The sequence below is a fragment of the Xenopus laevis genome, chromosome 9_10L (genome assembly GCF_017654675.1).
Source record: "Xenopus laevis strain J_2021 chromosome 9_10L, Xenopus_laevis_v10.1, whole genome shotgun sequence".
NCBI lineage: Eukaryota > Metazoa > Chordata > Amphibia > Anura > Pipidae > Xenopus > Xenopus laevis.
Genome location: NC_054387.1, coordinates 7,807,061 through 7,833,074, shown reverse-complemented (window position 1 = coordinate 7,833,074; position 26,014 = coordinate 7,807,061). Strand labels below are relative to the sequence as shown.

Genomic DNA, 26,014 nt, shown 5'->3' with positions numbered 1-26,014 from the left:
AACACTAATCTAGTCCATCTACCTTCTACCACTAATCTAGTCCATCTACCTTCTACCTTTCTGGGCTAACTGATCCATACCCAAATCAGTGTCATTTGCAGTATCCAAGGATGCTAGGTTCCAATCAGATCAGATTCTGAAACTGCAAACTGGTTCAAGCAAAGATGCAGTATCAAAGGACAAGTACATTTGTAGGCAGTCCCCCGGGTGAGAGATCTATCTCACCCGGGACTATATGTTTTTTGCATCTAATTGATTGGGGTGTGTAACACGAGGACAGCCCTGTAAAAAAAGCATTGGCAGTACCAGCCAGTGGTTAAGCAGACTGTTACATCTCTCAAAACTCTTTCGCTGTTGCAATAAACTTATTTTTGATAAGTTTGTACACAAATAAGTTTATTTTTTTGTGTAGTGTTGTGTATTGGAGTTTCAGTACACCCTCTATATTATATCCCCCCTATATATAGATCAAAGACAGTCGTAACCCACAATGCACTAGTTACCTCGCAGCCTTTAGCCATAGCGAATCCTCCTCCGAGCAGCAGGATGATATTCCAAGGCACCGTGCTCTGAGCTTTGTTCCAAGATAGGAGAGCTTTATTCTCAGTGTTTGGTGCTGGGGAAAGTAAGGTTGAAATGAATCAAAGGTAAAACCCACCCAGGTGGGGGGATCTGGGTATAATTGAGCAGCTTGTCCCAGAGTGCTTTTGAGCTCTACATGGCACGGCTGTGCAAGGAAGCTTTGTACTTAGTTGAACAACCCCCCCCTAAATGAAATAAAATGAAAGAAAGAAATCTCCAGTTTGCTAGTTCAGTAGTCTGGGGGTCATTAAAAGTGTACTCCCATCTCTTATGCAACCAAAGTTTGACCCCCAAAGTTTAGTTAATTTTGTAGTGCCTGCCCTGAGCTTCTCATCTTTTCCCAGACACAGGATATGAGAAGCGGCACATTTTGCACTAGAAATGTAACCACGTGGCAGGGCCCCTTTCATCCTCGTTATTCAAAATGCTCTACCAATGGAGCCCCTAGCCTGTAAAATGAGATGTGGTCTGGTTACACACAGACTAAACTGGGCATGCCCATTGGTCAAGCAGTCATAGCTGTGATTGACATTATCACAATTCAGGGCTGGATTGCCAACCCAGAATTTGGCCCCTTCTGGAAGGTTGGCAGAATCTGGAAGGTTGGCAGAATCTAACTAACCCTGTTCTGCATTTACGACAGGGGCTGTTTGTTCCCTTTCTGGTTTACAAAGCTGCTACCAAGATTTACAAAGCTGCTACCAAGAAATCCAAATTGTTGGTTACAGCTCAGTCTCTGTGACTATCACTGTAACCATCACAACTGTTCCAGTGACCTGCAGTAGCAGTGCCCAACCCCTGGCATCATTCACATGCAGAACTACAAAGTGTCAGCTGCATCTAGACTCAGAGGAAAACATGTGAAGTTGAGAAGAGCTCATTCTCTAAAAGGAGTTGTGTTTGTGAGTCCCTAGGCCCACGTCCTCCCATCACCGATACTACATGATACTCCCCAAACTAATCTTGTACTTGTCCTAGTATATGAGACAAAAATGGTACAGGTCACAGGACATACAAAATAACCCCATACTGTTCAGGATGTTGCCCCAAATACAACCACACTCTCCAGGATGTTGCCCCAAATACAACCACACTCTCCAGCCACACTCTCCAGCCAAATGGATTGGGGTCCTGCCACCAAATTACCATTTTGTAAAGGAGTGCTAGAAGAATGCTCAGACATCTCATCCACTCCGAAAAAGAACCTCAACCACGCTGAAATTTGGGTATCCCAAACACGCAAAACTCAAAATCTCTTCTCAGCATCTACAACAAAATCTCTTCAACAAAAAAACTGGAAAGCCAATAGTGAACAATAATGTCCCGCTTTAATGGGGGTGCCCCACTAAATTGGACACAGTCCTGTGCTTGAGGGAACTAACCAATTCCAGACTAAGAGACAAGTAACAAACACACACTGTAAGGTGTACTGGCCAGGGAAAGGGATAATAAATATTACGCAGATCACTAACAACCCAATCTGGCTTTTGTTTCAAATTTTAATACAACATGGATGTGGATGGTATAGAAATGTACTTGGCATTGAGTTCACTCAGCACCAACCGTCCCAAGCTCACTCGAACTATGTGCCCACGTTTCAGCATGTGATGCCGCCTGAGGCGGAGTTGAAAATGCAGCCCCCCCCCAGCTTTCGCACTTACCTTAAAATCTATAGCGCAGAGAGTGAAATGCGAATTTTCAGTTTCAGTTTAAGAGCCGGAACTGGAAACCGGAAATTCGGCTCTTAAAGTTACCAGGAGCAGTGCTGCCACCTGAGAGGCCTCATGGCAGAAACAACCCCCCTGCCCGTCCTTAGTTCTGGCCTTTTAACTCAAAGATATCCATTTGTGGGGGGCCGGGGCCTAATGTGAGAACGCAGTTCCCACAGCTCCAGCTCCAGCTCCCCGATTCATACCAGCACAATGGGCAATCAGAGGCCACAAAGAGACACACAGCCCTTATTCCGGACATGATGGGGGAATAAATAGAGGCTAAAGCACCCAAACCAGACACAGACTGGTGGTGACCATGAGACACTCAGTAAATTGCCAGGAACTCAGATCCACCACCCTGCACTGAAGAGCAAAGGCAGTGAATCAACTGCATTAAAAAAGAAACGTCCTTTACCACCTGTTAGGCACTTACCTGAAACCCCAGGCCAGTGCTCCTATCAGCAGAAAACTGCACTGGCCTGGGGGGTTATACCAGTGAGCGGCCACAGAGCTTCCCTTCCGGCTTCTTCTTTCTTCAAATTTCCCGTGGCAGACGAATGCCCAGTAGAATGAAAAAACCGACTCTTTAGTTAAAGTTTGGTTTTTCACTCTAATGTGCATGCGCAGCTGCGAGAAGAAAGAAGACGAGCGCTCCGTGGTGCTCACTGATATAACCCCAGGCCGGTGCAGTTTTCTGCTGATATTGCTAACATTTGGCACCCCCAAGTGGTAAACTTAAAGAAGAAGGAAAGTTAAACCCCTGCACAACCCCTGAACCCACTCTAGGGAAATAGTGCAACTGTTGGGGGCAAATCACACATCAGGCCTGCACAAACTAGATGAGCTAAAGATTGACTTTATAATCAAGATGTGCAAAACTTAAGTTTTGCACCTGTCTCTTAAGAAGAAGCAGAAGATCACACACTTAGAACACTTTACACACACATTCTGCGTGTGTGTGTAAAGTGTTCTATTTACACACACATTACACACACACACACACAGTCTACCTCCAGAAGAACAATGCTGACCTTGAGAACCGCTTCAGGCGGAACAACATCCACCCTGAAAGGGCAGAAGGTCAACATGTGGGAAAAATTGTGGAGGACTGGGCTCATCAAACAATTTGGTCCAAGCTGTTTCTAACCCTGCTTTGTGGTGGAGCGTGCACATAGGGTTCCCGGAAAACCCCAGCACGTCTATCACCAGACTACTCAATTACAAGGACAGAGATACAGCCCTCAGTTAAACCTTCTCAAGGCAGGCCAAGTACATTACAAAAACCAACGGGGATCAGTGTACCCAGATTACTCAATGGATGTATGTAATCAAAGACAGAAATTCGGTGCCATCTCCCGACCTGCCACTAACCATTCAGATCAAATAAAGTAGTAAAAGAACAGATCAGCCGATGTTCTGCCCCTGACAGCAATCGTACGATAGTTATGTCCGACAAAAGCTAGTGACAGTCTCCCACTGATATCATCAGATCAGCAACACATTCAGATCAGCAACACATTCAGAGATATATCGGTAGCCAACAGAAATTTTCTAACCTGTCTGTGATAAAACAAACTTTTAATCGGGAGGGAAAAATGTCAAGTATTATGTTATGTTATGGCTTAGTTGCTTCTAACTGCTTCAACAAATGGTATGTGTGTGATAACCTTTGCTCCTTTCCCTATGTGGTTTTTGATGTTGAATAGCCAATCCTGCATTCTTTGGTAAGTGACCCCCCTACTGTGAGGGCAAACAAATCAGCACCCTCTGTAACTCAATACACATAGATGACCCCAAGAGATGTGTACTGTCTGGATCCTTCATTCAGACTAAACTGGGCATGCTCCCCAAATGGCACCCCATTGGCCAAACAGTATTAGCTGTGATTGGCGCCATTATACTTCATGGTCGGATTGGTCCTTATAATGGCACACCTGGCCTATTATGTGATTGGCCCTTGTGGAAGCTGCCTTTGTGGTTGGCAGAAGGACTCAAACCCTGTTCTGCATTTACGACAGGGGCTGTTCTCTTTCTGGCTTACAAAGGTAGCCTGTTAAGAATTCCAATTTGTTAGTCTTTATATACAAATGCAAGATCACAGAGACTGCCCAGCTGTAAACCATCACAGCTGTACCCACATGTTCCAGTGACCAGCAGTAGCAGTGCCCAACCCTGGCATTATCCTCATGCAGACTCAATGAATGCAGGCTGGCTACCATCTAGACTCTGAGAAGAACCTGTTTCGTGAAGTTGCCATGCTAAATAAAGGGCTCATTCCCTAAAAGGAGTTTTGTTTGCAAGTCCTACCCTATGCCCACGTCCTCTCACAGCTTTGTGCTGTAACACTGTCCAATCAACTGAACGATCGACATCTCATTAATGTCGGGACACTCAACACACAGCCTGAAAATCGTATGTCATGGAGATTTGTACAATCAAATCTTTGTGTCTATGGCCATCTTAAGAATGGTCAAGGACGATAAGGTCCACTTCTTTTCCACCCCAGAGGATACATCCACTGGATAGAGAGGAACTTTACCCAACCCTTTCCCCCCTTTTCTCCAAGATGTCCACGACCGGATGACCAGCACAACGGCGCCCACTAAGAAGCAGCAGAGACAACCCTACGGCCTACCACACCACTAATATACCGGAGGAAAACAATGGAACATACAAAAAGGAACAACCATCAACCCCAGCCCAGAACTGAGGAACCCCGGTCTCAGTAAATGTACCTATATAACACCAAGTAATTTTGGAATTACATTAAGGTTGTGAGCAAAGGAACTATCCCAATTCAATTCAGTTGTGGTTTCCAAAAACTGAAACAAAACCTGCTCAAGTTGGGAAAGGATAGGTGGGTGGGTACATGGCACAAATTACACCAATAGAATATACAGCTCTACTGTAATTTCAGCTCTACTGTAATTTCTTCTTTACCTCTTTTTCAGTAACATTTGAGCAACTACTTCCCCTGGACTATTCTTTGTTATGATATAACATCTAAACCTTGATTCCACAGAGATCCAGTACCCTGTCCTATTACTTCCTACTTGAAAAGGACAGAGATCAAAATTCCTTCCTGGACGCCTGGGCAACTCAATAAAGAAAGGCCTGGTCTTCAAAACCATACGTAGAAATGTAGGAATCAAGAAACTACATCTGCCTACTCTACATCTCATAACACCATGTCCCGCATGGACCTTGCCCTTGGGACAGCGGAAGTAGAGACCCCAAGCAACCTTGATTGAGATATTGCAAAGAGAAATTTAAGATCATTTTCCTCTTTTGTTGCAAATTGAGACAAACTCCTCCACTAAACAAAATATGGAAGCTCCATAGGTTCTGGCTTCATCAAGATTCTATAACAGAGGCTGTAGAAAATCAGTTGGAAACATACATTGACACCAACACAGAAACAGATGGGTATGGGCCAAATAATATAGGCCTACGGTAGAGGTAGATGTAAAAAATGCCTACGGTAGAGGTAGATGTAAAAAATGTAATGCTATAACTGAAGGGGAGATACTTTAGAACTACAAGCCACTAAAGCAAATAGGACATTCCGTAAAAAACACTCCTTACAAAAGAGGGAGGACTGGCTCAAAAGCCAATAAGCCCTTAACTCTCACCAAACAAGTTTAAAAAAATCAATGCTTTACAACAGGGCATATGTATTTTCAACCGAAGATAAAAACGGCAGACTACTACTAGCCTTACTATCCTGGGAAATGTCCCCATTAACAAATATACGGACAGCAGCGGTTCCACTCTTACTAACCCAAGTGCAATTAACGGGTCTTTAAGCAATATTATACGCAACTTTACTCCTCACGTATGACCCCCTCTCTAGGGAACAAATATTAAGGTACCTTGAAACTATTCCCCTTCCAAGACGTGAACATAAAGATACCTCCCTATTAGGCAACCCTATCACTGAAATAGAGGTACAGGATTGCAGACTTAACATCTGCCAAAACCCCAGGTGTAGATGGGCTTCCAACTGATTTATATCTCAAGCAAACATTTAGTTCTACCCCTAACTTCCCTAACTTCATTATTTAATAAAGTGCTAGTAAGGGATCCTTTCCCCCTCCATGAGTGAAACACTTATCACGCTCATCCTTAAACCAGGAAAGGATCTTCTTAACTGCGCCTTGTACAGGCCAATCTCAATCTCAAAAATCCTGGCCAAGGCACTATCCCGACGATTAAACCAAGTCGTTATAAAACTGGTTTCCCCTGACCAAACGGGCTTCATCCCGGGTCGAACTATGGATATAAATATCCGTAGACTCTACGGAGTCATCGCCACATTAGACAATGAAAAAGCATTTGATTCCGTGGAATGTAAATTCCTTTGGTCCACTATGCAAGTCATGGGAATCTGCCCCAATTTTAGAAGTTCGGTTTCTGCACTCTACCACAACCCAACAGCACGTATAAGAACTGATCAATGTATTTCTACCCCCTTCACATTATGCAGAGGGACCAGGCCAGGGTGCCCTCTCTCTCCCCAACTGTTTGCACTAGCAATGGAACCCCTCGCCTCACTACTGAAAAGTACAGCCGAGATCAAAGGACTTAAGATGGGCGCAGTTACAAAGATAATAGCAATGTATGCAGAAGAGACTATCCTATTCTTAGAAAATCCTTATGGGGCACTGAATACTACACTAGAAATAATAAATCGTCACACAATCTACTTAGGCTTATCCATTAACTGGGCAAAATCACAGATGTTCTCAATTGACTCCTTCACACTTGACAAACAAGTCTACCAGGTCCCATTACAATGGACATCTAACCTTCAAATACCTGGGAGTACACGTTCACAGGGATCTGAATAAATTCCTTGAATTTAAACCTCTACCCACTACTCTCCCTGGTAGGAACTAAAGCCAAAGATTGGAACTCCCTCCCACTAACCCTAATGGTAGGATAAATCTTTTTGAAATAATACTACTCCCCAAATTTACATAACTGTTCCAGCAAGGCCCTATCTCTATACCCTGCAAATATTTTGGTAAACTGAAATCTATGCTCACTACATTATACTGGGCTTTATCACCATTAACTAAAGCAACAGTACAAGTGTGGAAAGCAGCACTAACACAATTTCCCAGAAATGACCATCATGCCTCTATATATACTCCATTATGGTAAAACCCACAACTACCCATCTATTATCCATCCCCGACCCTAGTATATGGGCACAATACCCTTTTATATCAAATACCTGGGACACAAGACTGAAAATGGAGCAATACTATCCTTTGACGACCTCAAAGCCAAATACAATTTACTAAACAATGTTCTTCCAGATCCGACGCGCTTTAAAGACCCAATTCGGCAATACAAACATAGACACGACCCCTGAAAGGCTAGAGGACATGATATTCACTCTGGACTTCCCAAAACCGACATCTCAATTCTACGCCCTCCTGAACAACCCAGGGAACTTGGTACTACAAAAACTATACACAAAATGGGCTCACGATTTACCACGTCTTAATCCAAAAATATGGACGGATATTTCGGAAACTCACATCATGATGCTAATCAAGGACAAATTGATACAATTCAGGTACCTGACTCCTCACAGATTAGATTTTATGAATCCAAACATACCCGTAGTATGTCCCACATGTAAATATTCCCCAGCCCATTATATGCGCATGGTCTGGAAGTGTTGGGACATCCAGAGTTTTTGGCACCGAGCAGCAATTGAAATAATCTGTTAGCCCTAATAATCCAAATTAATCCTGCAATACTTCTACTGAATGAGCACTCCTATATTATCTATTTATACAGGCACTTAATTGGAAATCCAACCAACCCCTAAAAAGAAATAGAAATGGATAATGCATCAGCAGTTCCCTTTGACCAGCTAACTTACCTGCGCAGGGGATGCCCAAAAAAGTTTTACAAATACAAACACTATTACTCTCTTCTGAACCACAGACAACAAATAGTCCACCCTCTTCACCTCAAACCCTCCCAGCCTCCCTTGTTTTATTTGAAGAACGACAGTAACACCAATCAGGTTGGGAAAATGAGTTTATTGTTGGCAGTTAAATACTCGTATACGGTTACTTACCTATAGTAGGGATGCACCAAATCCACTATTTTGGATTCAGCCGAACCCCCGAATCCTTCCCGAAAGATTCGCCCGAATACCAAATCCGAATACTAATTTGCATATGCAAATTAGGGGTGGGAAGGGGAAACATACATTTTTTACTTGCTCATTTTGTGACAAAAAGTCACGAGTTTTCTCTCCCTGCCCCAAATTTGCGTATGCAAATTCGGATTCGGTTCAGCCTGGCAGAACGATTCAGCTGAATCCGTATCCCGTTGAAAAAGACCAAATCCTGGCCGAATCCCGAACCGAATCCTGGATTCGTTGCATCCCTACTTACCTATACCTCAGGTAATAAGATTGACATATGCCTAATACGCAAGTTATTTTATCTATAATGGATATGATGGATCATGTCTTGTGCTTGGTTTTATATGACATGTTGAATAACCTTGGACATGTCTTTGTGTAACCTGAATGTGATTGTATCTCTTTCATTTTTGTTTTGTTGGGAAAATTGCAGAATTTTGAAAAAACAAAGCGCTAATGAGTACAAATCTCATAAGGATGTCTTTATTTGGCTTTCCTGATTTTACACCATACTAGCAATGTCCTACGGTTAAAGCAATGGTCTGGCCCAGTTTATACATGTGCAAGGGCAACCCATATAATACATGTCTCCAGCTACAGGTATGGGACCAGTTATACAGAATGCTCAGGACCTGGGTTTTTTTGGATAAGGGGTCTTTCTGTAATTTGGATATTCATACCTTAAGTCTACTAGAAAATCATATAAACATAATTAATCCTTATTGGAGGAAAAACCAGCCTATTGGGTTTATTTAAAACCAGCCTATTGGGTTTATTTAATATCTTAGTTGGGATCAAGTACAAGCGACTGTTTTATTATTACACAGAAAAAGGAAATTATTTTTTAAAATTTAGATTATTTGGATAAAATGGAGTCTATGGGAGACGGCTTTTCCATAATTTGGAGCTTTCAGGGTAACAGGTTTTCAGATAACGGACCTTTCCGTAATTTCCATACACTTAAGTCTACTAGAAAATCATGTAAACATGAAATAAACCCAATAGGCTGGTTTTGCTTCCAATAAGGATTAATTATATCTTAGTTGGGATCAAGTACAAGCGACTGTTTTAAAGGAGAAGGAAAGTCGTTTCCAAATGTTAGGCACCCCCAAGTGATTGTATTGACTTACCTGAAACCCTGGGTCGGTGCTCCTATCAGCAGAGAGATCCTCTTCCGGCTTCTTCTTTCTTCAAATTTCCCACGGCAGACGCATGCGCAGTAGAATGAAATAGCAACTTTTTAGTTAAAGTTCAGCTTTTCGTTCTGCTGCGCATGCGTCTGCCCCAGTAAATAATTTGAAGAAAGAAGAAGCCGGAAGAGGATCTCTCTACTGATAGGAGCACCGACCCAGGGTTTCAGGTAAGTCAATACAATCACTTGGGGGTGCCTAACATTTGGAAACGACTTTCCTTCTCCTTTAATATTACAGAGAAAAAGGAAATCGTTTTTTAAAAAATGTGAATAATTTAATTACAAAGGAGCCTATGGGAGACTGCCTTCCTGTAATTCTGGAGCTTTCTGGATAACGGGTACATGCAACTCATTTGAACCACCATCCGCCCCTCTCTTTCCTCTTACCTTTGAGGTTAAACCACCACTTCAGCGAAGGCTTCTCAGAGGGGAAAAAGAAAAGGATGATACATATGGCAATCCCCGTCACTGCATCTGAAGTAAAGCTGCCGAGAAGCACAAATCACAGAATAAAGAAGGATTCCTGTTTAATATTAAACACATTTTAAAGAGGTTGCTGAAGAGTTAACGTTTAGTAGGATGTAGAGAGGGATATTCTGAGACCATTTGTAATTGGTTTCCATTTTTTATTATTTGTGGTTTTTGACTTATTTAGCTTTTTATTCAGCAGCTCTCCAGTTTGCAATTTCAGCCATCTGGTTGCTAGGGTTCAAATTACCTTAGCAACCAGGCACTGATTTGAGCAAGAGACTGGAATATGAATAGAAAGAGGAGTAATAAAAAGCAGCAATAAAAAGCAGCAATAACAGTAAGGGGGTTATTTACTAAACTCCGAATGCATAAATCACGAAAAATTATTTTTTTTTATAAAATCTGACTTTCAAAAAATCAAGAATTTTTCAGAATTTATTAAACCCAGAGGATGGAAAAGTCAGAATCTGAAAATCTGGCATCTCAGACCGAGGTTGCATATAAGTCAATGGGAGAAATCCCAATGATATTTGATGTGCGCTGGGTTTTGTGCAACACCCCGAAGTTTTCAGACAAAAATCAGAGTTTTCGGGTGAAAAATCCGATTGTGAAAATCGGAAGAAAAATCAAAATAAAATTGTGAAGATCCAATTTTTTTCCCGACATTTTTGGAAAAATGTGTTAAATAAGCATAAAAAACCTGAGCAGATTTGATCGTAGTTTGTAGCAGAAAATATTGAGATAAATTCAGACTTTGATAAATAACCCCCTAAATTGTAGCCTTACAGAGCATTTGTCTTTTTTAGATGGGTCAGTGACCCCCATTTGAAAGCTGGAAAGAGTTAGAAGAAAATAACTAAAAATCTACAATGAAGACCAATTGAAAAGTTGCTTATGATTGGCCATTCTATAACATACTGTAAGTTAAAGGGGTGGTTCATCTTTAAGTTAACCTAAATGTATATAGTGCCGCACCAAATCCACTATTTTGGATTCGGCCGAACCCCTGAATCCTTCGGTTCGATATTCGCCCGAATCTTTCACGAATTCTTTTGTGACAAAAAGTCATGCGATTTCCCTCCTGCCTTACATATGCAAATTAGGGTTCGGTCGGGCAGAACGATTCGGCCGAATCCTGCTAAAAAAGGCTAAATCCCGAACCAAATCCTGGATTCTGTGCATCCCTAATATAGTGGCATTAAGCAATCGATTCCTTTGCTGTTCAGTCGGAACCAGCAGTGCAGAGGGAAGACACCTACTGCTTTCAATAGCAATTCCATGGACAAATTGTAATTAAAAAAAAAATAGTATTTAAACATGGACACAGGGCTATAAAGTGAAATGCAGCTGTTATTAACATGAAATAGAGGAATCTCTTACCCCGGAGTGAATGCAGAGGCCCAGCCAGGTATAAACTTTGGATCACGAGTGAACAGCAATATGGCAAACAGGCAGAAGAAGAAGAAAACGGCTTTTTCTGCAAAACTGAAGCATAAATGTGACCATCAGAAAGCAGATACTTAGCTCTTAAAGGAGAAGGAAAGGCTAAAACTAAGTAAGCTTTATCAGAAAGGTCTATATGAATATACCAGTAACCCCCTCAAAGTAATGCTGCTCTGAGTGCTCTGTGAAAACAAACATCACATTTCTTTCCTTCTATTGTGTACTCATGGGCTTCTGTATCAGACTTCCTGTTTTCAGCTTAAACCTCCAGGGCTAGGGCTTGAGCATGCTCAGTTTGTACCTCTCTCTCTCCCTCCCTGCTGTAATTTGAGCCCAGAGCTATAAGGGAGCAGGGAGAGACTCAGGCAGGAAGTGATGTCACACCAAGCTAATATGGCAGCTGCTATCCTAAACAAACAGAGAGTTTCTAGAGTCTTTTACTCAGGTATGGTAAAACATTCTGCAGAATAAATATAGTGTTATAGCTTGTGCTATTGAAGCTAATCTATTGGCAATAAACTGCCTTCCATCTTCTTTAAAATTCAGTTCCAAACAATGCAGGTGTAGCTAAATTTGGTCTAACTTGCGGAACATCTACAAATGGTGCTCAGATGCCGTTGGACAGAGCACATCCCGATATAGCTATGGGATCCATTATCTGGAAACCAGTTATCCAGAAAGCTCTGAACTACGGAAAGGCCGTCTCCCAATTATTTCCTTTTTCTCTGTAATAATAAAACAGTCGCTTGTACTTGATCCCAACTAAGATATAATAACCAGCCTATTGGGTTTATTTCATGTTATAAATTAACTAAGTACACTAAGGGGGTTATTTATTTATTTACCTTGAATGAACTCACAACTTGAATGGTATCTTATTTAAGAAAAAACTTGAGTGGAAAGAACTCTGGGTTAACAACCTGAACACTCGAATTAATCGAGTTTTTGGACAAAATCCTGGAACATCATGAAGGCTATTAACATCTTCAGATGGTTCAAGGGACCGCTGCCATTGTCTTCTACATGACCTCGACAAATTTTAAATGGTGTATTTTCTGATTCAAGCTATTTCCAGGGTATAATAAATCTAGAAAATTTCTAGATTTATTATAAAAAAAAAAAAACTCTCTTTTCATGGTAAACACAGCTCAATCGATCATAAAGCTGCCCCTTAATGTATGGAGATCCAAAATATGGAAAGATTCCCTATCTGGAAAACCCCAGGTCCTGAGCATTCTGGATAACAGGTCCCATACCTGTACCTTTTCTTGGACCTCATAAATGATGAAGACAGGGTCACATCATAAAAGGCACAACATTTGCCAAAATCTATAGCAACCCATAGTTACCATTATCTGCCCTTTAGCAGGGAGCAGTAAATGCTACCTTCTGATTGGTTGCTAGAATTATACATTGATCCTATCAACTCCACATAATCCCTGGTATAATAAATTGTCATAGGTTCAAAGATCTTACTGGAATTAGTAATCGATACATTATTCAATGACAAGTCACAGTCAGTTCCTATGAGCAATGCAAAGACTAAAGATGGAACCCTGCCTGAAATACTCACTTGGTGGGGCCCAGTTTGCGATAATCTTCCTGTATGACGTCTTTTGCCTTGGTCTCTGCGTCTGATCTGATTTCGGATTTCTTTTTCCTTTTGCAGCTGGTCATTAGGTGGGAAAACAGAAATTGGAGATCTCTGAACAAGTATTTATAGAAATCTAAGAATCTTTCTAAGTGCAACCATATCTCCAAACCTGTAACTCCCTAGCAACTAAACCAGTCTCCTGAAGAATTCATTTAAAAACAGACGTGATCTTGCCCTTGCTCAGAGCCATCCCCTTGTGCCCAATAAGCGTTCCCAAACAGATGGACAATTCAACCCATCATGGCCAAATAATGTCCAAAATAAATGTGACATAGGGAGTAACTTACCTTAGGCTTATGGCTCCATGTAGGATTGAGATCCACAACCATCCAACAATGAGAAATAAAACCATCAGTGGGAAGGCAAAGGCAAACCAAGAACCGAAATTTACAACGTCACATTCTGGAAAAAAGCTGTAGAAGGACAAATCTAGATTTGTGAAGGAAACACCACCATGGCAACCCCAACTCATATGCATATAGAAATAAATGTTCTTTGTTAGGCAGTGGGCTTGGCTGTTAGGGTGAGGTTCAAGGGGAAAGGTCTACTGGTCTGTTAGGCAGTGGGCTTGGCTGTTAGGGTGAGGTTCAAGGGGAAAGGTCTACTGGTCAGTTGGGAGATTAATTAGGGAAGAACATTTTTTATTCTGTTGCCATAGATATTCATATTCTTGGTAGTAAGGCTGGGGATCCATGTGCATAACCTTATAGATTTACCTCTTTAGTTGTCCAAGAAGAATAAGGTTGGGTGCTGTCCCGGTCAAAGTAGCTGTCCCACCAATACTGGCCGAGTATGGGATGGAGATAAGAAAAGCTTTCCAGATCTTGTTCTGGTATTCCTTTTCTTTCTGTAGTTCAGGGTGTGTCTCGACTGGGATTTCTATCTTCTCTGGAAGATCCTTACTTCTAAACATAAAAAAGAACATGGAGTTAAAATGAGAAATGGTTATGGGCAGGAATGGCATGGTGTCTTCTGCACACCACAACTTGGTGGTGGGACTGTGGGCAAAATAGGTAGAACCCCATTATTTATATAAAGGAGGGATGGGTCTTCAATTGCTGTTGAACCAGAACTCCTATCATTTCCATGGAAGCCTGATGGTTACAAGACAGTAGAGCAAGGTGATTACAGAAGAACAAGATAGAGATGATGGGATAGAGATGATGGGACAAGATGGCCAAAGTAGAGAAATATGGCAATTGGAGGCAAGACGATTACAGTAGGCAAAACAGTGACAGTAGAGCAAGGTGATTACAGAAGAACAAGATAAAGATGATGGGACAAGATGGCCAAAGTAGAGCAAGATGGTGATTGGAGGCAAGAAAGTTGCAGTAGGCAAGCCACTGACAGTAAAGCAAGATGGTTACAGTAAGGCAAGAGGTTATAGGATGTGTCAGTAAAGCAAGATGGAGACATCAAGACAATCTGATCAGAGTAGAGAAGATGGTGTCTGTAGGACAACATGGCCATCAAGCCCAACTTCATGGACACAGTACAGCAAAAATGCAATAGTTACATGTGCAGTAGTTACATGTGCAGCTCTTAAGATGATGTAGAAGTAAAAACACCAGCATCCCAACCAGAAGCAGGATATGCATATAGATAGTGTATAGTGTATAAATATACTTGAAATCACAATAATTTGTTTGGCACTTTTGTTTCATAAACGCTCACTGTTTATGCACTTAAAATGCCAGAGCTAATTTTCTCAGCGCAACGTTCTCTTCCATGGATCCCTTTATTTTATCTGTGAATTGTGACATGTGAGGCTACATAGTATTCCATCAACCAGTCTGGAGGCCAAAGGTACCATGAAGGTGGTTTCGGAGCATTCTGGGAGCTGTACACAACCAACAACTAGTAGGGAGCGTGTATCACATCCTTGTATGAAAACAGGCTGTTGAAGAATTCCATTTAATCTTCCCAACCTCGTGGGTAATAAGAGGACGGCCTGTTTGTGCAGTTAATAGCCTTAAAGCCACATTCTTTGTTAATCTTTTAATAACGTGTTGTTATTCTGGACACAAACACTTCTTTATTGTTACCTGTTTCTTATCTAAAGGGACTACAAGGACAAGTAAAGAAAGGCCCGGCAGTTTGCAGAGATACCATTCCTTTGTTGTGGGGTCCTGATGGATTTAGGGTAAGGTCACACGGGGTGATTCGGGGAGATTTAGTCACCTGGCGGCTAATCGCCTCTTCTTCTGGGCGTCAATCTCCCCGAACTGCTTTCCTGCCGACTATAATGAAAAATTGCCAGCGGGACGGCACTCACGGCGCTTCGTTTTCCGAAGGGTCCTCGTGAGGCAACTTCGGGCGACTTTGGAAAACGAAGCAATAGCCGGCGGGAAGACAAGGAAAAGCAGTTCGAGGAGATTGTCACCCAGAAGAAGAGGCGATTAGCCACCAGGCGACTAAATCTATTACTATTTTTTTTCCCATGACAGTATCCCTTTAAGTTTAAAGGATCCAATCCCTGTGCTCGGTTGCCTTCCAGTGACTGTACAATTTGAATCAAAAAAATCAAATACAAAATGTGACTTTTACATTGTGAATAAGGGAACTGCTATACTTGGAAGGAATCTCTTTGCTGCATTAAACCTACAATTAGTTGATGGTCTCATTACTACAGCACCAGTGCCTGCCACACAGCCTGTGTCTAAAATTTCACCACCGATTTTGTCGGTCCTTTTACAGATGCTCCTATAGATTGTAGATTTGCTATAAACTTGATAGACTATTACAATAAATGGCCTGAAATTACATTTGTTTCTCGTATAAAATCAGCTACAGTAATAACATTTCTGTCTTCAGCAGAGAAGGTAATCCAAAGGAGTTAATATCAGACAACGGACCACATTTTGTCTCATATGAGTTTCAGTCCTTTCTGAGAGAGAGGAATATTGTGCATAGGAAATCTTCAGTGTATTACCCATAAGCAAATGTAGAAATCGAGCGATTCAACAGAAGTCTGAAAGAAGCACTACAGACAGCAAATCTTACTGGGAAATCTTGAAAAGTATTTACAACACAGTTCCTACATAACTACAGAGCAATGTGCCATGCAACAACCCAATCATCTCCTGCTGAATTATTACATGGCAGACAAATGCGCACTAAGTTACATGTTGCAGACATCAAACCTCTACAAAATACGGTGCCTACAAAATCATCTACTGCTGACATTGTGAAACGTCAACAAGTCTTATACTGACAGAAAACGTGGTGCAAGAGAAGTACACTTTCAACCTGGATCGTTAGTCAGAATTAAGAAACCAGGAATACTGAGACAAGGACAATCTAAATTTACTACACCACTTGAAGTGAGACGACAGCGAGGACCATACACCGTATGAACTGTCTGATGGTTGCATATGGAATGCAAGTCGTCTTGCTCCTTTTAGATATGACTTTGGAGAAGCTCAATTTGATGAAGGACATTTTCCTACTCCTGATGTCAACTGCAATAGGCCTGAAGAAAGTGAACCTATAAGGCACACTGAGATAATCAGAAAACTACCTGCATAGACTAAGGACTTTGTTATGTGAAGAATGTATAATATTGTTTTAAAATGCATACTGTTTAATTGTTGCTGTTTATTATAGTTGTCCAAATGCTTTCCTACTATAGGGGAATATGTGGTGTTTATACAAATGGCCTGTAGATGTCACTGTGCTCATACTTATCTGTCAGCTTGAAAGTGAAAGCTTACTGTTGTGTAATGCCTGCATGACTCTGCTAATAAAGCACTGTTATACTTTACTCATCCTCGGCTACCCAAAACATAACATCTGGGTCTCTTCAGTTGACTTAAACAACAATTCAGCAGGTTTTAGGTGGCAAATAGTCAAATTCGAGTTTTTAAAGGGCCAGAGTATGATAAATCTTGAAAATTGAATTAAAATTTTTTAAAAGCCTCGAATCGAATTTGAATAATTCCCTAGTCGAATTTGACAGTTTTGACCAATTTGACCCTTGATAGATTTGCCCCTAAATGTCAGCAAGGCTGGTAATGACTGGCCAGTTGTCCTTTGTTTTGCTTTCCTGTCTTATCCACATGGTGATGTATACAGATCAGAAAACATAAGCCGGAATTCACAGTTACACAACTTTTATACTTTTTTCCAAGAATTGTATTAGTCAGACCGGGGCCACAAGTGACTCACTCTCATTTCTCTTAAATGGGAAGTTCAGCTGATAGCAAACTTTTTGTATGATATGGACAATGGCATTCTAAAGCAATTTTATAAGTGACCCACAATTGAAAGCTGGAACTAGTGAGAAGAAGAAGGGAAATATTAAAATAAAACTATTAAAAATAATGAAGACCAATTGAAAAGTTGCTTAGGATTAGCCATTCTATAACATACTAAAAGTTAACTGAAAGGTGAACCACCCCTTTATGGCAAAGACACACGCTCAGTTTCAGGGGAGATTAGTTGCCCGGCGACAAATCTCCTCTTCTTCGGGCGACTAAACTCCCTGAACTGCCTCCCGTCGGCTAGAATGTAAATTGCCGGTGGGATGGCACTCTGAGTGCTTCAAGGTTGCCTCACGAGGAAACTTCGGGAAACTTTGGAAAATGAAATGCTTAGAGTGCCATCCCCCCCAGCAATTTACATTCTAGCCGACGGCAGGCAGTTCGGGGAGACTAGTCGCTGAAGAAGAGGCGATTAATAGCCGGCGACTAAATCTCCCCGATTCTGAGCGTGTGTCTCTGCCCTTAAGGATGAATAGGAACACATATAATAAGCAATAAAAATCATTTAAAAACTGCAAAAAAAAAACCAAAATGAAGACCTGTTTTCTGAAATATTATTTACTTCCGCCAGCACTTATTTTAACCGACAACTAAACTTCCCCTTTAATAAAAATAAAACGGCACAGGTCTGCAGCAGATCTAGCAACCAATCAGATGTTTGCTTTCTAACAAGTCACCTGCTACTGGTCAGCCCTGTGATAGAGTCCTGCAGCGGGTCGGGTACCTGCGGGTCACCCGCAAAAACCTGCGGTACCCTGCGGGTTGCGGGTAGAAGTTCCGAGTGCGGGTATAGACGCGGGTCGGCGGTTCTGCGGGGCATGGGTCTTCTCAATCACTCCTTTTTTCTGGTCACGTCTACTTCTGATGACGTCACTTCCGGTTTACAATGACAGCACTTCCTGATTCTTGATGGTCAGCGGGTCTCGGGTCCGGGTTGCGGATAAGGTACTTGCGGGTCGGGAAGCGGGTAAGAATGCGGGGTGCGGATTGCAGGTTACGGGTACGGGTCCCAAAAAATGGACCCGTGCAGGACTCTACCCTGTGATCCTCAGTTTTAAAGCACTTATAAAAACAATAAATAATAATAATAATGTAGCTAAATATTGTAAAAGAAGGAGAATAAACGGTAACCTTTGTTGTACACATAAATATAATACTTACTCTTCACTGGCTGCCAATAGTTGCATTTCAGTTGGAACAGGATGGAGACCTTTCTCTTGAATGGAGGCTTGAAAAACACACACACAAAAAAAAATCAACCTCTTAAATGTCACCAGAAGTACCAGCATCCCAGCTCAGAGATTTCATGCTTTCTGATTATATCTAAATATATAAACACCCTCGTTAGAATACAACTAATATTGGCAGAAACATCCTTATAAATGGTGCCTAGTGATGTCATTTGCGTCATACAATGTACCCTTAATGTATGATATAATAATATTGATATTAGAGGTCACCTTTAACATTTAAGGCCTGTATAAAAGAACAGTATTTTTCAGTGACTTCTAATATCCTTATCATTTACAGTAGGAGGTACATTATCCCTTATAATACATGAGTGATACTCAGAGTTCCCTGTATAACTCAGCCTGCAGCCTTGTGCCTTTATATGGTCACAGAACAACCCCTCAGTGACTTCTAATATCCTTATCATTTACAGTAGGGGGTACATTATCCCTTATAATACATGAGTGATACTCAGAGTTCCCTGTATAACTCAGCCTGCAGCCTTGTGCCTTTATATGGTCACATAACCCTTCAGTGACTTCTAATATCCTTATCATTTACAGTAGGGGGTACATTATCCCTTATAATACATGAGTGATACTCAGAGTTCCCTGTATAACTCAGCCTGCAGCCTTGTGTCTTTATATGGTCACAGAACCCCTCAGTGACTTCTAATATCCTTATCATTTACAGTAGGGGGTACATTATCCCTTATAATACATGAGTGATACTGAGAGTTCCTTGTATAACTCAGCCTGCAGCCTTGTGCCTTTATATGGTCACAGAACAACCCCCCAGTGACTTCTAATATCCTTATCATTTACAGTAGGGGGTACATTATCCCTTATAATACATGAGTGATACTCAGAGTTCCCTGTATAACTCAGCCTGCAGTTGTGTGCCTTAATATGGTCACAGAAGCCCTCAGTGACTTCTAGTATCCTTATCATATACAATAGGGGGTACATTATCCCTTATAATACATTCTGTACAGTTACCTGTGCTGTCGCAATTATTATTCAGTCCCTTTTCCTTGCTAATTCTTTCCCCATACAGGCTTTTGAGGATAGCATTGGCAATAGGAAGCATCATAGCCGTGGAGGCCGTGTTACTCAGCCACATAGAGAGGAAGGCTGTGGTCATCATCATCCCTAGAATAAGTCTGGAAAGCATGAAATGACAGTGAGTTTTGGCTCATGATGGACACAGAATGTTTAAAGCAATCTAAGATGGGAAGCCAAATGGCAAAATTGGCACAAACTGGCATTTGAACCGCAACTGTCAGCAACCAGATATGTCTATCCCTCCAACAAACACACCAATGGCATTATTTAGAGCCGGGCCTGAACCTCTAGTCATTTTACTAGATCACCCTAACCCACCACACCCAGGAGGTTCCAACATGTTGAAGGCTAAGAGCTGTCTTAAATCAGCAAAGGACACCCAAACACCCATACTGCACAGATAAGGGTGCCGCCCAACCCTGCAGCTCATATGGGTTTTGGGTCAACCAGTTTATCTAACCAAGCTTTGCTGCTAATGTGATTCCCTCCAATAAAACTGCTATTTGATGGTCTTTTCTTTGCAGCCAATACATTGTACCTTGGACATCTACCAGTTTGGCGATACTTTCCCTTTGAAGATATTTCTGAGTTCAATTTGGCGTACCATGCTATACATGATGAAACGTCTTCATGTGTCTATACAATGCATTTTTATAGCCACTAAAGTACTACATTACCTCGCTGGTTGCACCCCTATTAGCAAGAGGACTTTCAGAGCAATTCTGCGATGTAGGTTCCACTCTTCTATGGCTGCTGCCATAAGGAGGCCACTGAGAAACAGAAAGTTGGTATCTAGAAAGTACTGAGGGCAGACTTTGCTGGAGGGCAGGATCCCCATTAGCGGGAAGAGGACAATTGGAAGCAATGCCGTGACGGCCAGAGGTAAAGCTTCTGTGCACCAGTAGAAGGCCATCAGCAGAACCACATAGAGACATTTTCCTTCCTGCAGTTGAAAGTCAAAGTGCCATTATTTTGGTATGAAAACTAAGCAAGGTAAAATTAATTTCAAAGTGTAAAGCATTCAGGGAAGAACAATGTGAGAAAACTGGGACGGAGATCTTTGCAGGGTCAAGTTTCTCATGAACCATCTTATTACAAGACCCTATCGTCTCATCTTTGGAGAAAGGAGAAGTTCATAATCAGCAAACTCCCAAACTGGATATGAAATTGGTACCTATCCGAAGTTGTGGACTGAGAGGCCCTTACAGGATCCAAGGCAAATGCTCACTTATATACTCAAACTGTGGTCATGCCGTTATACCATGACCGCTCCACTTATGCTGTGATCACAACCAGTTACAACCCAACCAAACTGTGGTCATGCCGTTATACCATGACCGCTCCATTTATGCTGTGATCACAACCAGTTACAACTCAACCAAACTGTGGTCATGCCGTTATACCATGACCGCTCCATTTATGCTGTGATCACAACCAGTTACAACCCAACCAACCACATCCTCAGCTCTGTCCTGCACCCAATATTTAAAAAAACAGGGACTCTCACAAAATCCAAATGGGTCGTCAACTCTGAACTATGGATCAAAGACCATTCCCTAATGCATCACACATTTCCTTACTATCATCTAATTTTTGGAGTCCAATGACGGAGGGGAAGTCAACAAACCCCCAGCTCCTAAAACTGGATATGAAATTGGTTCTTTTCATGAGTTTCCTCGTGAGGCAACTTCGGGCGACTTTGGATCGCTGGCGATTTCTCATTATAGCCGGCGGTAAGGTAGCGAAAGGCAGATTGGGGAGATTGTTGCCCAGAAGAAGAGGCGATTAGTCGCCAGGCGACTAAATCTCCCCGATTCTTCCCATGTGCCCTTACCCTAAGGAGGACCCAAAGCAAATGTACCCTTTTATCCTCAAACTGAGGCTTGGTGCTTTTATGTTGACCATACACAGGGTGATGGCCCCTCCAGATTTATTTGGTGGCTTATCAAACCACTGAAGTTGTTTGGAGGGGCCTCGGGTGGTCCTTTCTTATTGATATATGGCCAGAAATCAGACAGATATACATTGAAAATAATGAACCCACTGAAACGGTCCCCATTATAATGCAAGCATGGGTCTAGGGATCTTACTATGTAGGCCCAGCTTTATAGTCCCTGTTATTGTTTGCACTGGGAAGTATCTGAAGTGTTTATTGCACGGCCGCCTGTACAGGGATAGATGAGTGTTTCATCAAACAGGTTTATCAGGTGACTGAGTGGCCCTTGACCTAAAGAAAGATAAAGTGAAGATTAACCCACTTTATAAATCAACAGAGTGTGGGTTAATATAAATGGAGACCCACGTGTGACCCCTGTCCCAGTAATATAGAGATGAGTTATAAACTCTGTACTTTTCCATTGGCTGGTCTCCGTAGAATGCCGCTGCAAGGATCTCAATCCATTTGTTTTTGTTGCATAAGATACCGGCTGTGTAAGATTATATATTACAGAACACAGGGCAATTTCAGAATGGGAAATTATAAGCACAGAATGATAGGAAAGTTGTGTGGTTTTGTACCTGGCTGCCCTGTGACTGCTTAATGCACGGCTGATGGCACAAAAGGATTTTGGGAATATGGTACAAGAATCAGTACTTTTACTGGCATTTGCACGCTGTATTTTATACCCCACTGCAGATGCAACTTGGCATTAATACTCATTTCCATTGACTTGCTACTTACACTCGGCAAGTACAGTTCTTGCATGCCACCCAACTGGCTGCTTGGCCAACTGATATCTAACTAGAGTTCATAGGAGGAGAAAAAATGACATTTGTGGCCATGCCCTTTACACCATGACCGCCCCAGTTATGCCCTGATTACAACCAGTTACACCACAACCAACCACATTCTCAACTCCATTTTACACCCAATATGTATATATATATATATATATATATATATAAATCCAATAGACTCTTGCATCCCACCTAACTTGCTGCTTGGTCAACTGATGTCTAACTAGAGTCCAAAGGTGGAGAAAAATGCAGATTTTGAGGTTGTTGACCTCACAAAGGTCATTTCTAAAAGTGGCCGTGCTCTTCATACCATGACCACCCCAGTTATGCCAAGACCACAACCAGCTACACCCCAACCATCCACATACTCAGCTCCATTCTGCACCCAATAGGTATATATAAATCCAGTAGACTCTTGTATCCGACCTAACTGGCTGCTTGGCCAACTGATGTTTAACTAGAGTCCATAGGTGGAGAATAATGAAGATTTTGAGGATGCTGACTTCACAAAGGTAATTTCTAAACATGACCATGCTCTTCACACCATGACCACCCCAGTTATGTCAAGACCACAACCAGTTCCAAACAACCACATCCTCAGCTCTGTCCTGCACCCAAAATATATATACAGTATATATATATATATATATATATATATATTTATTATATATATATATATATTATATATATATATATATATATATATATATATATATATATATATATATATATATATATATATATATATATATATATATATATATATATATATATATATATATATATATGAAAAAATGGCAGAAAGGACCAGCACTCCGTGTTCCAAAAGAATTCAACGGTTTATTCAAAACTCACAGTGGTCTCCAACGTTTCGACCCTCTTTGGGGTCTTTATCAAGGATAAAATGCTGTGTGTTACAAATCTTTAAATACCCACAAACCCTCCACAAGTTTGTCGGTATTTAAAGATTTGTAACACACAGCATTTTATCCTTGATAAAGACCCCAAAGAGGGTCGAAACGTTGGAGACACTGTGAGTTTTGAATAAACCGTTGAATTCTTTTGGAACACGGAGTGCTGGTCCTTTCTGCCATTTTTTCATATATAACTACATTTGACCTAGCACCCGGCAAAAAAACGCATGTGAGTGCGGGTATTTTCTACATTTCTGTTATATCTATCTATCTATTTATCTATATATATATACACATACATACACACACACACACACAGGTATGGGACCTGTTATGCAGAATGCTCGGGACCTGGGGTTTTCCAGATAATGGATCTTTCTGTAATTTGGGTCTTCATAGCTTAAGTCTACTAGAAATTCATTTAAACATTTAACAAACCCAATGGTCTGGTTTTGCTTCCAATAAGGATTAATTATATCTTAGTTGGGATCAAGTACAAGATACTGTTTTATTATTACAGAGAAAAAGGAAATAATTTTTAAAAATTTGGATTATTTGGATAAAATGGAGTCTATGGGAGCCATTCCGTAATTCTGAGCTTTCTGGATATCGGGTTTCCGGATAAGGGATCCTATACCTGTATATGTAAATCCAGGGGACTCAACCAAAATTCAAATGGGCTGACACCGCTGCACTCACGGGGCAGATTTATCAAGTCTTCTCCTATGGTCAAAGCCGGCCGTATTTCAAGATTTTTATATTTATCAATTTGCTTAGACTCATACACTGCTTCAGTCTGCAAAATTATTATGGGAGGATTTATTTTTTGGGGGGAGGGGAACAAACATACTTTTTACCATTGATGTGGAAAAAAAAAAGGATTAATTTGTGTTTTGGCAGCAGCTGCTTTTAATGAGATTTAAAGGCAAATATATTAAGGATATTGGATAAGCGAAGATTAGAAGAGATTATTTTCATAAATATTGTTTATGAGGTTAAGAGGACCCAGGAGGGGGACATTCTAATATCACTTGAATATGATATGTATATATAGTCGGTTGAATATTGTGTACCCACTACATTTAGAGGGGAAATACATCTTAATTATTATCAAATATTGTCCTGGCTTAGCCAATTGGTTAGAAATTCTGTATTTAAAATACTGAATTTACTGCACCGCCCTAAATGTTCACCATCTCTATAATATAAACATCCAAACCTACAAATAAGTCACAGGAGCTCTCCATCTTGGATGTTGTCAGTGACACTGCACGTGCTCAGTGAGCTCCAGGCTGCTGTTAAGAAGCAAATATAAGGCTGCCTGATGGGGAAACAATAGGGGGCAACATCAGATGCAGAGATCCTCCCTGCTAAAGGGATATTGTGGCCTTGGGCTGATGTAGAAGCCATAAATATAATGTGCAACATTTCCACCCTACTTCTCTGTTAAGCTTTAATTCTCCTTTAAGGTTCATAGGAAAGATATTTTGGAGAACAGAGTTCCCTAGAAGGTTACATATGTACATAGTTACATAGTTACATAGTTAAATCGGGTTGAAAAAAGACAAAGTCCATCAAGTCCAACCCCTCCAAATGAAAACCCAGCATCCATACACACACCCCTCCCTACTTTTAATTAAATTCTATATACCCATACCTATACTAACTATAGAGCTTAGTATCACAATAGCCTTTAATATTATGTCTGTCCAAGAAATCATCCAAGTCCCTCTTATAGTCATTAACTGAATCAGCATCACAACATCACCCGGCAGTGCATTCCACAACCTCACTGTCCTGACTGTGAAGAACCCTCTACGTTGCTTCAAATGAAACTTCTTTTCCTCTAGTCTGAAGGGGAGGCCTCTGGTACGTGATTCTCTTTATGGGTAAAAAGGCCCCCTGCTATTTGTCTATAATGTCCTCTAATGTACTTGTAAAGTCTAATCATGTCCCCTTGAAAGAGTCTGACTGGGACACCAGGTGCCCACCAAAAACCCTTAGACCAGTGATCCCCAACCAGTAGCTCGTGAGTAACATGTTGCTCTCAGTGGTCTCAAAGCAGGTGATTATTTCTCAATTCCAGGCTTGGAGACAAATTTTGGTCGCATAAAAACCAGATGTACTGCCAAACAGAACCTCCTGTAGGCTGCCAGTCCACATAAGGGCTACCAATAGCCAAGCACAACGCTTATTTGGCACCACCCAGGAACATTTTCATGCTTATGTTGCTCCCCAACTCTTTTTACATCTGAATGTTGCTCAGGGGTGAAAAAGGTTGGGGATCCCTGCCTTAGACCAAGGGCCCACCCAAAAACCTTTAGACCAGGGGCCCACTCTAAGTATTATTTTCTTCCTCTCCTCACTCCACCTCTATTCTCTTATTCTCTTTTCGTTACATACCATACTATAACCTATTATTCCTATTTAGCCTCTTTATTTTCATAGAAATAGGTCCCGACTGATCAGGCTACTTTAGTTAAATCAGACTATCAATTAGATCACAACAGACATTCGGACTTGCAGCTTATTTCTATTATTTCTCTATTTGTCTATGTGAATTGTATGCAAATTAGCTGTGA

General features: G+C 41.2%; 1 protein-coding gene across 3 annotated transcripts in view; it reads right to left on the bottom strand.

The window, feature by feature from the left end:
• The window catches only part of slc13a3.L (solute carrier family 13 (sodium-dependent dicarboxylate transporter), member 3 L homeolog), a 70,515-nt gene that overhangs the window by 15,422 nt on the left and 29,079 nt on the right, over nt 1–26,014 (bottom strand). For 2 of the 3 annotated variants that reach the window (XM_018234403.2, NM_001092875.1), the window contains 9 exon segments: nt 20,460–20,725; nt 19,717–19,880; nt 18,650–18,716; nt 13,943–14,131; nt 13,514–13,639; nt 13,146–13,241; nt 11,510–11,614; nt 10,046–10,143; nt 504–616 (listed from right to left, as the gene is read on the bottom strand). In XM_018234403.2, coding sequence (XP_018089892.1) covers nt 504–616; nt 10,046–10,143; nt 11,510–11,614; nt 13,146–13,241; nt 13,514–13,639; nt 13,943–14,131; nt 18,650–18,716; nt 19,717–19,880; nt 20,460–20,695 — 1,194 coding nt within the window. In that variant the 5' untranslated portion in view covers nt 20,696–20,725. 3 annotated transcript variants of the gene reach the window in all.